This window comes from Dinoponera quadriceps, unplaced genomic scaffold, assembly GCF_001313825.1.
Source record: "Dinoponera quadriceps isolate SergipeBrazil2010 unplaced genomic scaffold, ASM131382v1 scaffold1383, whole genome shotgun sequence".
In the NCBI taxonomy this organism is placed as follows: Eukaryota; Metazoa; Arthropoda; class Insecta; order Hymenoptera; family Formicidae; genus Dinoponera; species Dinoponera quadriceps.
In genome coordinates this window covers 81,525-98,785 of record NW_014555462.1, presented here as the reverse complement: position 1 = coordinate 98,785, position 17,261 = coordinate 81,525, and the positions used below count along the sequence as shown (strand labels likewise).

Sequence of the window (17,261 nt, the reverse complement as noted above, 5' to 3'; positions counted from 1 at the left end):
CTTACACTGATTGGTCAAATTTCAATTCAATCTCAATCTTCAGTCCATAATCTGATACAGGCTTTATGGTGCTTTCTATTCGGCGACACAAGCATCATCCTTTGTTATTCATTGAATGCGGGACAAAGACAAAATGATGTTCGTGTCGACTTGTATCACTAAATGGAAAGCACCATTAAGCTCTAAGCCTTAAGAAATTGACCAATCACAGTTGAATGTGAGGAGAATAATCGACTGTGATTGGTTAATTTCTTAAGGCTTAGACCCCGCTTAATGTCGATCCACAATAGGTATTTTAAGTCTCAAGGCTTAAGAAACTGACCAATCACATATCGAATGTGAAGAGAATAATTAACCGTGATTGGTAAATTTCTTAAATAAGGCTTAAAATATCCTTTTTGGACGGACACTTAGATGTTTCAGAACTGGTGTCTAGTAATGTGCACTCAATGCGGATCACCCGATAGAGTTGGGCGATATGGGCTATAAGCGGCATTTTATCTTTATGGTTTATTACATGCTAAAAGAAGATAGAATGACGCTTATAGCGCGCGAACGCCCAAAAAGAACGCAGTCATAATATGTTCGTACATAGGGAAATAAAGATTTCTCCCAGAAAAATAGGGTTTTCCCTCGCAAATTACGGGGGAAAAACTCTATTCCCCTATGTATCTACACTGTATCGCCGAACTATAATTCTCAAACGCAACTTAAAGCTAAATTGCGCAACAAACAGAAGTAACTAGAATTTTAAACCGTTTTGAGCATAGACGTATATAATCATAGAGATATAAGAATAGAGGGAACAAGGGATATATGCTACCTGTAAGTGGAAGTGATAGAGGTCAAAAGAGAGATGGATCCCGAGTGTTCTATCTGTCTCTTTTTAATCGAGCGCTGTGATTGGTTGTTACAATGAGCCGCCAAGACGACCACGCGACGTCAGGAGGGGAGAAAGCAGACTAAAATTTCGTTTTGTAAATATGCGTGCACATGTGTGTAGAATTAAAATTCGTTAAATATTCGAACGTTAACAAAATAATAATTGGACGCAATTTGTTTAAAAATGAAGCATTGTTTGAAATGCAAGGCGGAGTTTTATCCTGGATGTAACCGCAGTTTTCACTCGTAAGAAAGTACAAATACGTAACCTCAAATAATTATATGTTATTTTTTCCTACATTTAAAAAAATATGTAAATATTGTAGGCTACCGAAGGATGTAGATATAAAGCGTAAATTGTTGAATATATTTCAACTACCTTTGTATTTTGAAGTGAAAACAGCATATATTTGCAGTGATCATTTTAGCAATGACAGTTTCTTTGAATTGGATGGAGAAAAATGTATAGCTATATCGTCGTTGGCGCGGCAGCCAATCCCAGCGCGTGACTAGAAAGAGACAGATAAGACACTCGGCACCCATCTCTCTCTTTGCCTCTATGACTTCCACTTACAGGCTTGTTCCCACTATTCTTATATCTCTATGTATATAATAGACCGCGCAACCCAATGGCGAGCTTGAGGTGAACATAGAGATGGTGGGGGAGCAACTTTGGGAGTCTATCTCTTTCTAACCTCGTGCTTTCTCTCTCTCCGGCGAAACGAGAGTGGGGAGCTGGACTAGCAAAAGAGTGGGGCAGGCTCTCTTATATCTCCCATCCCAAGCTTAAACGTAAGCCCCTCTACCCTTGCACAACTTAAATACAACAACAAGAACTAACCATTTCGTATAAAAAAACTTATTTTATTTATTTACTTATTAAACAATTAATATACATTTGCAGAAGACTCAAAACGTAATACATCGACGACGCTTCCCCTCAAGGGCCTCAAGCATCCCCACTCTCATTCTACATCCTCCCGCCGGAGAGAGAGAAAGCGCGAGGTTAGAAAGAGACAGACGCCAAAATTTGCTCCCCCACCACCTTTATGTTCACCTCAAGCTCTCCACTGGGTTGCGCGGTCTATTATATACGTCTATGGTTTGGAGTCCGCCGCCGCCTCTGCGTGGAGTGCGCGTGCGCGGGGAATTCCACGACTCGCCACTGCCCCATCGTAGTACGACTCAACGGCGATTCGGACGGGCAATTGTTCCGGTGGAGTATTCGATCAATCGTAAATGCCGATGTATCGATGACCTCATCCGTCCGCCCGCCCGCGGCAAGTTCGCGCGGCTGCGGTGAGTGTGCTCTTTTTAAACATGGGGAGGTTACTTTTTTGAAGTAATATGTGGAACCTCGGTAACCGTGCTGCCGTGGTGTTGATCTGTGTGACGTGCGGGTGCGTGCTGGTCTACAACGCCTGGGGTGCGATACTCGCGCTCATACTGTCGCTGCTCGTCGTGGTTTACGCGTGCTACTCGTTGCTCGCCAACGACAGCCTAGTGTTTCCGCAGGAAACTTATCGCGTGTTCGTCTACCTGCGGGAGGCGATTCACGAGCTACGCGTGGCACTGGAACCCGCTGTCGGCCACGTTAGCGGATATACGCGCAAGCTCTGGCGTGGCGCCGGTCATTATTACCGCGAACGTTTCCCGCTCGAGACGATGGACGGACGACGCGGAAGAGGTAAGAGTTATCAGCTCAGCAGTGACTCTTACGACACGGCTTTCGTCAAAAGCAGGGACTCCTTGACGCCGGTGACGAGCAGGTTCAGCCCGATCGGCCAGTCGGGCCAGATCAGGCGCGACAATGATACGACGTATCACAGGTTCTGCCAAGCCGGCGACCACGAGCGCTCGCAGCAGCTCGTTTTAGGCAAGCACACCTCCACACCGGTACTCCGGCCCGGCGACAGGGAGGACGACAGGAACGGTGACATAGGTCTGCTTCCTCGCAAGGAGACCTCGTCTTTTTGTATTACTCAGAGCCATACGCTGAATCGTGGTGAAAATATCACACAGTTCAGCCCGGAAGGCTCTCCGTGGGGTGCCAGTATCAGCCCCAAGATGCGCCCGAGGCCAGCGGGCATGAAGACAGTCCAGACAGTGGCTGGACCGCTATTAGCATCCACGAGATACAACATTGACCCGAAGTAAGTACGCAGGTTTTTGTTAATCATTCATGTATGTACGTACGCACGAGGAAGTAACAAAGTCCCTGTGTAATTTCTTGCAGTTAAAATTGATCACTTTGCGTGATCCTTGTTTTCTTTCTTGACCGCAGGATGTACGCAGACGTGTCGTCTCCGGGACTCACGACGAGGCTAACCAAGTATGCTACAGAAGCAAAGAGCAAACTAACGCATCAGTCCCACTATGGCACAGGACAGTTCCCAAAAGTTAATCTCTACGCCAATCCTGTTCCATTACTGAACACGAAATCGACAAAGATGAGAATGCCGGTGACGGTCAGACTGGCGCCACCTGAAGTCGCGAGATATTCTCCTCCGGAAAGGCAGAGAATCCTGTCTAATATCCGCCATACGCCGAACAACAAATCAACTACTAATGTTGTCCAGGTATTAAGAGAAATATCCTTGAAACGACACGCGTCGAGGGAAGACGTCACTTTCGACGTAGCTAAGAAGCAAAGAACGGAAGACCTTTTCGATGAAGAAACGGAAATGGTCTTGGAAGAGACTAAACAGAAACGGGCCAGGGACGATTCTAGATCGGAGGAGGAACTCTCTCCTCAGAATATATCCATCAGACCTGCCAAGAAACGTACAAAAACGCAATCCTGTTATGACATTTTGAACTCACTGAGCTCCAGCATCCATGTTTCCCCCGGTGTTAAAAGGAAAGCAAGTAAGTATCGAGTTTTACCACCCTATAAGCGCGTAATATTCCTAGAATATTATATGAATATTATTCAGTATTAAAATAATGTTCTTATAAAATTCTAAGAATGTTACATTATATTTCATATAATATGTTATATAATATTTTTTGGTATTATAGGAATGTTCTATTGATATCCACTTCATATGTCCACTTCATATAATATTCTTGGCATATTATAAAAATGTTCTTAGAATATTAAGAAAAGAATAAAATAACAATAATGTGGAGAAATATACATATATATATATATATATATATATATATATATATATATGTACATAGATTTTAATATTTAAAAATAATAATGTATTGTAATATATAATATTACAACAATATTAAATATTATTTTTTAGATATTATTAGGAATGGACATGTAATTATCTTTTAATATTTCATAAATATTACTTAATATTAAATAATATTACACGCTTATAGAGCATGTATGTATCACATATCGTCGACTGTATATAGTTTTCATTAACATTATTTTTCCTCCACAGTTGACTTCTCCCGCAGCGGGACACCCGAATTCGAGAAGCACTTCAAGTCTCTGAAAAGCGTACAGACCAGTAACTCCAGTCCTCTCAATTTACCGCAGTCTCAGAACTTGGACATAAATCACAGTCATAGGCATGACATGAAAGAAATATACTCGAAAAATCTCGAGACCATTACCTGCGACAAGGTGCAGGAAACTCTCTTGACGAAAGGTATATTGAAGATGTCTAATAACGAGGCGAGGGTCAATCTGAACAAGCCAGTGCCGACGGTCCATAAGGTTGCAAAAAGCGTCGAAATTGTGGGCGGCGCTGGGTCCGTTGCACCAACGAAATCCGTTAAATTGACGGATAAGCTGTTTATGAGAGACGAGCCCGAACGGAACGCGTGGTTGAAAGTACTCGCGGAGGAGCAGGTCAGTGTAAAACCCAAGTTCACGAAGGACAATGTGGAGGAGATAAAGAAGGAGGACATACGGAATATGAGGCAAACTAGTATGAAAGCGAGGCTCCAAAGTATGTTCGATGCGATATCTGGAAAAGGTAAATATGTTAGAGGGTGTCTCAAAATCATCACATATTTTCAACATGATAGATGGGACATTCTAAGACGAATGCTCAAATATGAATATATGGAAGCATCGACAGTTTCACAGATACAAGGCGATCGAGAAAACTGGATTTTTTGCAAATTAAACTACGAACGACCGAATGGATAGCAAAATTCTTCCACGATCAATTTCAAATGGACTTTGTTTTTACGGAAGTTTATTTCAAGCTTTAGTTACAAAGATATGTTGAAAATTGAAAAGTTGCTGAATAATAATAAACTTTCGTGCTTGAACTTTTGTCTTAGAATGTTTTATGCCCGTTTCTATCACGATGGTTTTAACCTAATCAACGATTAACTCAACGGATTTATCAATTGCATTGACCAATTAGCTGAACTGACCAATGTGATCAGCTAATTGGTCAATGCAATTGATAAATCCGTTAAGTTAATCGTTGATTAGATTTAAACCATAATGATAGAAACGTGCGTTAAAGTGTTCTCAAGGAATCTGTCATGTTAAGAACATACATTTGTTTTGGGACACTCTTTGTATATAATAATCTATTCGCTTTCTATTACGCTAACAAAGAAACTCGGTATAGCTTTTTAATTTTTTTAACAAAAGTTTTACAGTCTTATATATAATACTTTACAATGGTATTTTAAAATGTTTGAAAAATTATTATATTTATTCCCCAATATATCCCCATCATTCACAACTTTTTCTTTTTTAAAACATTGAAATTTTCATTTCAAAATGAAGGATTANTTTTTTTTTTTTTTTTTTTTTTTTTTTATTTAATAAACTGCTTCATATATCGTGAGATTGTTTGCTTGCGAAAGAGTTGAAATAGCAATGAAAGATCAAAAGGACATGTCTAGAGAAATGTGAAAAGTTATATAGAAAATTTCACATTCAGCAAAATAACTGTTTGTTAGAATCATGAGACGCATAATATTTGTAGATACATTGATAGCAAGCAGCATAATTTTATTTAAAATAGCATATGTTATAACATAAGTATCAGTATAAGAGTTATTGCTACAACGTAATAATCTAATGTGTTGTGTGTGGGAGATTTTATTTAATACGTTGAATGCCATGGGAATCACTGGTAATCGATGCTGTGATATTATCGCGTCTTGTTAAGTTGTATATAAAATATAATTAATCGCATCTATAAAATAGGCTGTGCAGCCAATAAAGAGCCAATGAAACGAGGTAAGAGAGTACATGTATCCTGAATTATATTTATCGTACCTTTAGAGTGATGTAATCATCAGTTATACGTTTGTACGATCAATGGGAATTAGCGTGGCATTCAACGTGTTAATGACTTTTAGAGTAAGTCTTATTACTCACTGAGACTTTGTGAGTATACCGAGTGTTCCGCGAGGAAACCGACAGATTTCTAAAATGTGTTCTAGAAGTAATTCTAAATAAAAAGGTCCGAATACCTCATAGGTCAATTCTCGACTCAGTTATCATGATATAGACAATTTTATTAATATTGTAATAGGCTAAAAGAAAAAAAAATATATATATATACCACCAGACATTTATTAACTTTTATCAGACGAATTATTCTCCTGATTGTTTATTCATAATGTTCACCTTCTGCTTGCAGACACGCTGCTACTTGTTGTCCCATGGATCGTTGCCAGTTAATTTGTTCTAAGTTCTTTGCAAATATTGACTGTAGTCTCTGTTATTCTTCCAACTACTTATTGCCGGACCTCTGCTTTATCCCGTATTGTATACACGAAACTTCAAACAATCCCATAAAAAGAAGTCGAGAGGCAGAGCCGTGTCATCCAGAAATTTGCGATACTGATAAGAATTAAATTTTGTGTATCTCGGTAACTGAATTGATCTATAATATATTTGAACTGCTTTGCTCAGAATGTATCTCTAAGAACACATTTTAGAAGTTCATCAGTTTCCTCGCGGAACACCCTATACATTATGATATCTTGGAAACTTTTGTCCGGATATTAATACTTGTCACCCATTTCTGCTCGGCGCTATTGTGGGTTTCCTCGTGAGTGAATAGATAGGTAAAAGCAAGGCTGTGCCGTAGATTTTAAGATTACATCCGCATGGATAATTTATCTATATGATGTTTACACAAATTTGTTCTCGTAGACAATGTAAATTATGTAAAATATTACAAATTGTGTAGTGCAATGCAAAGAGAGAGGATAATTGTTAAGATAAAAGTATCAATGCCCGGACATGTACTTAAATGCACATTTTCATTATTTTAATCTTTAAACATGAGTATTTAAACTTTCAACGTAGAATATATGTTTATATTAAATGTATGTGCGCATATTCGTGATTAAAAGTTTAGATATTCATAGTTAAAAGCCAAAACAGTAGAAATGTTTAGATGCACGTAATTCAGGTCCAGGTATCGGTTACTTCTACCTTGATCTAAATCAGTTTAAGCTACAAAATTATTCATACTCGGTGTTAATGTTAATTATAAAGATATTTAATGTTATAAATTGAAAAGTTGATATACATACATGCAGGTAACGCAGACATTTTATCATTTGAATTTATCTGTGAGTTTTTAAGCGGGAAAAGGCAGTCCGTAATTACAATAGGCATAATATGCGCAACATTTATTTTCCTTTTTTATCAGTTCGAAATCAAAGGGCCTCGCATGTTTTGTATAAAAAAAAAATAATCCCGGTGGAATTACTTCGTTTTGATATACGTTATAGTTTTTTTATTTATATGTTATAGTATTTTAGTTAGGGATTCTAAATAAATCAACAGATAAAGAAATTTAGAGCTTTGAGGTCATAAAACTTGAATATGTGTCATTTCCTTAAGATGTCTCTATATTCAAGTTCTATGACTTTAAAGCTTATCTGTTGATTTTATTCCAATCTCTTTATCTGTTGATTTTATGTAAATGTGGCAAAGGAAACATTTGTTCAGAATCATAAAACCAATATGGCGGTTGTATATAAATTGCGGCGTATTGCTACACTGATTTTTTTTTTCATCGAAAATTCTGGTGGAATTAAATCTTGGTTTTTCTTCAAATCTCTTCGACCTTGCTCAATGTTTTCTATTATTTTTTTAATTTTCGGTTATGGGTGCGTTCGAGGAACTCACAATCGCATATCGGAAAGTACATGATTAGCACTAACGCGTCACTTTATCTTTGTCCCTCGTTAGATATGCAACAGCTTCCTTGGCTCTTGGAACAATATAGATAGCGTTAATAGCACGATAATGAGCTCCTCGAAAGTACCCTTAGACTCCTTTCAGGAACATAAGACGCTCGAACATGATATTAGTTAAAATAATAAAGTAATAAAGTAAGTTGGAGTAGCGCGTTATTAGCGTTGATCAGCGCTAATGAGAGTCGTTGTATCCTTGTCGCATATCTAATGAGGGATAAAAATAAAAATACGTGATAGCATGTTGCTCCACGCACTGTTAACTGTTTAAATAAGTATTATTTTTATAGTATTATTGTATATAGTGTAGTATTATTACATATAGTGTTATTATATAGTATTATATATAGTATTATTTTTATATACAGCATCACTATTAGAGAAGTATTATTATATATATTGTTATTATTAATAGTATAATAATAGCAATGATAATACTTCTCTAAATAGTGAACAGCGCGCGGGGCAACACTCGCCAAATCCCCGTGCGAAGGCTAAATCCAGCGACACGCGATGCTTGCTGGATTGTTCGCTGGATGGAAATACTATGTTCTGATTGGTATATTGTCATCCACTTTTGGAAACGCGCCAGTCAGGACGCAGTATTTCTATCCAGCGCGAAAACAAGCATCGTGTGCCGCTGGCTTAATATCATCCCTGAGATTGAGCGCCTTATGTTTCCGGGAAGAGCCGTGAAACGAAAGGAATGGGGATGGTAGTCGGCGAGAGATCCGTGGGAAAATGCAAACCTCAGACCTGGCTCATGCAGACGACATACGTTTCATTTGTATCGTTTACTCGTAGACGCGTAGACTTGTCATTTTAAACCGCGCGAACGTCCTGAATAAAAGACATTCACTTATAAAGACGCGTTCGTCCGGCCATCTTAGCTAACGATCCTTTTGCTTTTTCTTTTCAGCGGAGAGCAAGATCAATCCGGACGTGGTGATTCAGGCGGACGACGTGAACGCGCCGGTCGCCGCCGCGTCCTCGGCCAGCGGTTGCGCGAGCCTCAACTCCTCGACCACGACGACTACGGTCAACACCACGCCGATCTCCACCGCGGCGATCGTGCCGGGCGGTACGCTCACGTCGAAACCCGACGCCAAGTCGCCGGCCTTCAGCTCGCCGGCATCGTCAGCCCAGTCGTCGAACGTGTCGACGATCATCGCTCCGGTGACGAAGGGGGCGAGCTTGACGCCTACGACCTCCGGATCGACCGGCCAAATGGGAATAGTCGCGACGACCGCACAGAGTGCGGAGTCGTCGCCGCAGAAGAAGGGCCCGCCGACCTTCGTTTTCGGGAAACCGATCGCGGAAGCGTCACCGGCCGCTACGTCGAGCCCGTTACCGGGCACTCGCAATACCTTCAACAGCGTCCTCGTCACATCAGCTGGCGCGACTCCCGCTTTACCAACGTTCAGCAATTTCCTCGGGGCCGACAAGACGCCGTCGAGCTCGGCGTTCGCGCCTGTGAGTTCCAGCGGCACGACGAACAGCAAGCTCGAGACCAGCAACGCTGCTGCCATCAGCACAGTCTCGTTCACCGCGGCGAACACTCAAGCAAGTCCCATCTTCGCCTTCGGCGCCGGCAAGCTCTCGGTATCCAGCGCTGCGTCGCTGACGCTAACCCCGAGTCCGCCGTCTCAGTTCACCGGGACGAGGTCGTTGCCGGCTAACACGAACGCGATCAGCGTCAACAGCTTCAACAGCGTAACGAGTCACGCGTCGAACAGCGGCGTCGTGACGACACCGGCGACAACGACGACGTCTGCGCCCCTCTTCAGCTTCGGAGGGAGCGGCGCTGCTCCATCGGCTGCAAAGGCACACGGCATGTTCGGACAGGCCAGCAACGCTCAGCCCCCGAACGTCTTCGGGAGCGTCGCGACGTCCTCGTCCGCGGACAACACGAGCAAATCCTTCAGTTTCACGGCGAACGCGGTGAGCACCACCACGAGCGGCGCCACGCCGGCGTTCGGCTTACCCACCGCACCCACCTTCTCGTTAAGCACACCCGCTACGTCCGGCCCCGCCAACAACAAGCCGCTGTTCGTATTCGGCGCCGGGAGCCTCGCCAGCGCATCGGCCACCACGCTCGCTACGACCGCCAGCGGCGGTGCCTTCGGCACGGTCGGTCACAACGTCGTGCAGACCTTCGGGACGCCCACCACGACGACGGTCGCCGCGCCGCAATTCGGGATACCCGCGCCGAGCAGCGGCCCGCAGCAGTTCGGAGCGGGCGCGACTCCGCGGTTCGGGACGCCCACGACGAGCGGCGCCGCTCCGTTTGGCGCGACCACCACGTCCGTATTCGGCAGCACGCCGGCGGCCGCAACGAGCGCGGCGGGCGTCTTCGGCACGGCCGGCAACAGCCAACAAGCGGTCTTCAGCGCCGGCGGCGCGTCTACCTCGGCTACCAGCAGTGGTATGTTCAACCCCGCGAAGACGACGGCCGCGTCGATCTTCGCCGCGGCGGCCACGAGCAACGCAACCTCGTCGGAGGGCGCGGCCACCTCCGGCAACCTGTTCTCCGGCGGAGCGAACGCGGCAGCCTCCGGCTCGACCGTAGCGGTATCGTCGCAGTCGTCCATGTTCGTCGCGAGCCCCGTCTTCGGGCAGGCCAAGCCGCCGACGACGTCCTTCGGCGCAGGCGGTACCGCCGGCATATTCGGCAACACGTCGACCCCGTTGTTCGGCTCGACCACCAGCTCGACGGCCGCCGGATTCGCCAACAACGTCTCCACCAGCAGCGCCATCGAGAGCTTCGGCGCGTCCGGCGCGACGAACGCGCCGGCGAATACGAGCGTGCCGGCCTTCGGTATCTTCAGCCCCACCGACAGCACACCGGTCGCTCTCTTCGGGGCGAGCCAGCCGCCAGCCGGCGGAGCTTTCGCCGCCTTCGGTGCGCAGAACTCCGCGAGCCTCACCTTCGGCGACAACAAGCCGTTGTTCGGCGCCACGTCCGCCGCTTCCTCGACCGCCTTCGGCGGCTCGCCCATGCCCGCTTTCGGCGCCGACACCGGCAGCGCGAACAGCAACGCGAGCGCCATGTTCTTCGGGAGCAATCAGAAGGACGGGCAACAACAGGCCGCCGGCTTCGGCTTCGCCTCCACCTTCAACGCGGCCGGCAGCAATCCCACCACCGTGGCGGCGCCGGCGCCCTTCCAGTTTGGAGCCACCACCGCGAAGCCAGGTGATTCACTCCGTCACTGATCGAAGCCAACGTCGACGCGTCATAAGTCGGGCTGCACGTTGAGCGAACGAACGACCGACGGATGCAAACTTTTCTTAAAGCGGGAGATGTCCTCCATCCGAGCGGCCACGGGCCGATTTGTTCACGAGGTTTTGCGTCGGAGGAACTTCCTGTCTTCGCGTTACGCATCCGCTGTTCGGCCGTTCTGCGTTCGTTCGTTCGTTCGCAGTGTGCGTCCATCCACGGGAAAAAGAGATCATATATGAAATTTGCCTATATATGACTGTGCATGATCATACGTATATGTCTAAGGTGAGAAAAATACTGTTGTTTACATATTATACGCGGATACAATCGAAGTAAATACACCCGGCTACTTCTCGTGCTTCTGGCAGCGAAAATATCGAATGACATAGCGTCATTTTTTTGTTTGTATAGACATATATATGGTCATATATGTGATCATATTAGGATTGATACTATCATATATATGTGATCATATATATTGGAAGAATGTATATGATTTTATATAATTATATGTAATCATGCATAATCATTTTTTCCCGGCCAGTTATATACGCTGCATCGTGTGTTTGCTGTATATAACTGTTTAACCATTATAACTGGAATTACTTGTGCGATTTTCGACTTTACACGCGGGTGCTTTTCAGTAAGGAGACGCAGATAGATACTGTGTGTCGCATTATTGAACTATAGTGTGTGGCACTAATGGGAACGCAAGTACTTGATGAAACACCTTAATTTCCGACAAAGCTGCTGGTTAGCGATAGTGGCCGCGTTCCGCAGAACGTTTGTTTTGCGACAGTTCGAAGTTTTCTGCGCTGAGATCGGATTATTCCTTTAGATCTGGAAAAATCTCTTGTCTTGCACGAAAAGATACAAGACGGTTCGTGACGATTCCTGCTTTTTCAAATGAGCATCGATAGCGAAAGTGTTAATTGCCACAGATGTGGATGACGCGAGGACGATTGAAGCTCGCCGAAACTAATTAATTAATTTTGGACGGGAAAAATGAGGGATGACAAGTTTGGTGATACAGAAATTGTTCCTATTCTGCGTTCTATTACTTATGTATCGAATTTTTCATATGTCTTTGAAAAATCTGGTTGAAATCATGTCGGAGTCAAATCGTCAGTCGAAATTATATGAAAATCAATGTTCTATTTAATACTTGTAAGACCTCACGATATCTAGAAGATGTTATGTACATATTGATGACCTGGCCGCTACTCAGTTTATGTCATATCCACATCAAGTTGATATATAGATATAACGATTCGATTTGGATATGATATCGACTGAATCGTCAATAATCAGCCGACATTTATGTGTCTTCTACATATCATATAGATAGTTAGGTATTCACTATATTAATTAATTAATATATCCACATGATATTAATAAAAATCATGTCATCTGTCACCAATATAGCATTAATCCTTCCTTACATCATTGAAAAATCGAATAGTTCTCAAATCAAATGATCCAAAAAATTAATCATCGATACCGAATCGATCATCGATTTGTCAACCCGAGTAAGAATGATCCTGCGGATCGATGTGTACGATCTGCTTTAAATATATTCCAAAAAACATCACTCAATTAAAAAGAAAAATTGAGTAATCGAAAGAGGCTAATAAAAGCCGGCACAGTTAATTAGTTGGGAAATTAAAAAATTACTTGACTTACAAAAGCGATGAATCGAGTATTCAAACGTTTCGGTCGTAAGTTTCCTTCTCATTGAAAACTACGTGGGAAAAAGTTCGCGGCATTTCCCTCTGGAATCATTTTTACTTTTCAACATAATCTCCCTGTATACTTCAATACATTCGGTCCAGCGATGCTCTGGTGTTTTTAATCCGTCGCGAGATCTGAAAGAATGTGGCCAAGATGCTCCCGATTTTTCTCCAATTCTGGATGTCCACTTTATATAATAAAATTTAAATACCCACCAACCTGATTACAATTACAAACTTTTTTTCTCTTTTTCAACGAAATATTTTTACCACTGCACGATGTTCCGCTTTCTCCACATTCGACAATGCACGGAGGTGACTTCGTTCGAACAGCTATTTGTGCGTCGCGAATGCGATAAAAAGAAACAGACGCGATACTAATCTCGATAGCCCCGTGCGAACTTGTCGAAAATCACACGAGAAGTACGATTTCGCTCGCGTCGCACACTTTACGGGGGCGTAATTACTAATTACGTCGTTTAATTTCCAGCGGCGACAGGCTTCAACTTCACCGCACCGTCGCCAACTCCTACCATCAATTTCGGCACGCCCGGCACGCCGGCCTTCAACCCCTCGACCCCCGGCATGTTCAGCATCGGGAGCGGATCCACCGCGCCGCGATCTAGAGCAATTCGCACGAGGAAGCCGAGATGATGGAGAATGTAAACCGCCCGCGTGTCTCTGAGCGCACAGATTTTCGTTGAGGCGCAACGGAGTGTTCGAATTTGTTTTGCGTCGATAGGAAATACAGGCCGACCGGCGCGCGCACGCGTACAGAATCCTCGACATTTTTCTATTTCCGGTGTGAACAGATAAAAATAAGATGTCGCAACAGATTGCACACACACACGCGCGCGCGCGTGCGCGCATACATACACTGTGAAAATGATAAGTAACGTACCGCGCGCTATTCGCCGATGCTTTCAGTACGAGAACGCACACCTCATCATTGTCGAGTGAAACTCGTGTGTGAGTATAAATGTTCTTCCACATTATATGACGGAAATGTATCAGTACGTTAACATGATAATTGCAATTCAACGAACAAGTGAGGTGTGTTTGTGTGTGTATACGAGAGCGTGTATGAATGTATGTGTGTATAATGTATTGAGAAGATTGCTCGTATCTCATGTAAACGAAAGTACCGGGGCGATTGTGGATCGATTTGTACACGACCTGCTGCTTTAAATATATTCCAGAAGCTGTTGAAACCACCTCTCTTTCTCTGTACCATACATTGCACAAGACTAGTGCTACCCGATTGAAAGAAAGGAAAAGAAAAAAGTCGACATAGTCATCCGTCTTTTTTAAAAACTTGTATATGCAGACCGGTATAAGAGCCTTAACATGTAACGAAAGTATGAAATTATTGTAATTTTCTAATCATATATGCGCACTGTTGATTTGTCAGTTATCGATTTTCTTTCAACTGGCGAGAACGATACGTTAGAGAAGTGATCTGTCGCTAGTTTGTCACGATAATGTCCTCAAAAGCAAATATATTATATATATATATATATATATAATTAGAAAATACTAATAATTAGTAACGAAAATAACACAATTACACGGTATGATTAAGGCTGTTACACCGATCCTGTGTACTTGAATGTGCTCGAATTCGTACGGTGCGAAATAACGAAATTACGAAAACTTATTGTTACGTCTCCGGTTACGTTGACACAAGTTTGAATCGTTGAAACCAATACTGTAATATTGACGACTATTAAATTATATATGAAGAAGAAGAATATCTAACTCACGTCGAACATTCTCAACATGTTCCTTGCCACGTGTTCACCGTTTTTGGCGCATACCGAACTCGATCTCAACTGACATTTTTGTCATTGGAAGACAAAATACAAGTAAAATAGAAAAATATATATATATAATAAAACCATGAGAGTGAATAATTTATTATACGTTTATCAAGTTCCACCACATGTATCATTTTCGGTGCACGCGGCATAAATTGGAAGCCGCGTGGAAATGCTTCGGCAGGGAACGTGTTAATTATAATCTCACCTTACAAACGCGCTGTCGAAATCATCGTCTTTCGCAACCAAGCGCTGGGAGATATCAATTATTCGTGTATGTTTATATCCGATTCTCTCTTGAATTTTTTTTCCCCTCGTATATATTGACGCGACTAACGTTCTCCTCTCTCGCAGGTATATACTTTCAGCGTAGATATTTATACTGTGTACGAACATCTTCGAAATATTCAAGGAAAGATATGTTCGTAGGATTTGTTCTATCGTTTGCAGGTAGTGCTAAAATTTTCGAGAAAGAAAATTCTATAGAAATTCTGGATGTTCGCGGTCAGTGACGGTAACTTCTCCGACGTGACTAACGATCTTTTCTCTTGCAGGTATATACGTGTAACTGCAGCATAGATGTATTTATACTGTTCTAATACTTTCAAAATGGTCGAGGGAGGATAAGAGTTCATAGGTTGTCTTATTTCTCGCAGGTAGTGCTAAAATTTCCGAGAAAGAAAGTTCTATAGAAATCATTCTGGATGTTCGCGGTCAGTGACGGTAACTTCACCGACGTGACTAACGATTTTTTCTCTCGCAGGTATATACGTGTAACTGCAGCATAGATGTATTTATACTGTTCTAATACTTTCAAAATGGTCGAGGGAGGATAAGAGTTCATAGGTTTTGTCTTATTGCTCGCAGATAATGTGAAAATTTCTGAAAGAATAAATTCCACCGAACCACTTTGGATATTCGCGGTCAGTGGTGGATGATGATTTCTCAAGATCCGATGCTAATAATATTTCAAAGAACTTTAACTGCTCCTAAATGAATGAAAAAGGAGGACCGAGTTGGAATTTTTTTTCCCCTAGGAGTTTACTATATATCTTTTCCTTTAGCGTGAAAAGTAAAGTTTTCTGATTGAAGCGTATCGAAATGTTTATTTTTCACGAATTCGCATTAATAAAAAATTTATAATCGTCTTCCAGTTGAACGGTCCTGATACTTTCATTAGTTTCTACATAAATCCTCCACCGATACACGCAAATTCCAGAATATTCTAGTAGAGCAAAGTACAAAGTACTGGCCCATTTCATTTTTAGAAACAAAGAGAATCGTAATTTATAGATAAGAAATTAAAAAATTCTGTATATTATTTATGTGTTTGTTTATTGTTTATGAGAATAAAATATCCTTTGTGGTACATAAGTTGTGAGATGGAGGTAAGTGTGTTGGCTTTACATAAAAATCAATAAAATAGGTAAAAATTACAAATTATTATCAAAATGAGAAAGGTACCAATTAAATTATAGCTAGAAACAGTTAAAACATTTATTAAGATGTATGGGTTTGCAGTAGTTGTTCAACAATATGCGTGTCCTGCTCATACAGTTATGTCAGAATATTTTTACCACGTGGCACGATATCCAATATGAAATACTTTTGTATAATCGAAACATTGCGAGTGGTATGCAGAATCGAAATAGCCTTTTGAGAATCGCCAAACACATGGTGTGCGATCATAAATTATTTTTAATAAGAAAGAAAAAGACAAATCGATATTAAATGACATAAATAGCATTTAAAAAAGTTGATTTGCAAAATAGTTTAGTAGGAAGCAATTAAAAGATTTTATCCTAAAAAATTAGAAAGTCGATTAAAAATTTTGAAATTATAGTTTTGAAATTTCGGAAAAAATGGGTTCCTTCCCATTTTTCCGTAGATTTTTTCGGTTTTTTATATATTTTCTTTACAGAAAAAAAAACAGATTTTAACCGAACATACGAGAATTTCTCCAAATGAATTTTTCTACCCTTGAAACAGTAACCGAAGAATTTTGCGAAAAATGGGGAAAAAGCGGGTTTTTCAAAGCCTTCAAAACTATATTCGAAATTATTGTAAAAGAAACAACATCCGTGCGGAAAATTGCCATGCAAATTCTTGGAGTTTCGGTGAGTTCGTGCCAAATTGGTTAAACGTTTTCTGCAATTTCCGATGTCGAGCAGCTTTTGAATATTTTTTGAATTAAATTCTTAATCTGAGTAAAGCTGATTATTCATTTTCAATATATATTTCATAATCTTTCACACGGTTGGTGGGAGATGGTTGGAGGAATTAATTGGAAAAAAAAAGAAAATAGAATCGAAGAAATACAGAAACCACACACTTTGGGGGAAAATATTCCCGGTTTAACGATTCTTTTTACATATATGATACATAATAGCCGCATTAAACGACGTAGGTAAGCTCTTTGAAAACATTTGTATTGCCAAAGATATTACACTGCCGTAC

General features: G+C 41.9%; 1 protein-coding gene across 1 annotated transcript; it reads left to right on the top strand.

The window, feature by feature from the left end:
• Positions 1-2,012: 2,012 nt before the first annotated feature.
• Positions 2,013-14,198, top strand: LOC106744318 (nuclear pore complex protein Nup214-like). Its single transcript, XM_014618987.1, has 5 exons — positions 2,013-3,035; positions 3,167-3,750; positions 4,287-4,826; positions 8,957-11,230; positions 13,478-14,198. Exons 1-5 carry the CDS (start codon positions 2,230-2,232, stop codon positions 13,639-13,641), a joined length of 4,368 nt encoding a protein of 1,455 aa, XP_014474473.1. The 5' UTR covers positions 2,013-2,229; the 3' UTR covers positions 13,642-14,198.
• The last annotated feature ends 3,063 nt before the right edge of the window (positions 14,199-17,261 follow it).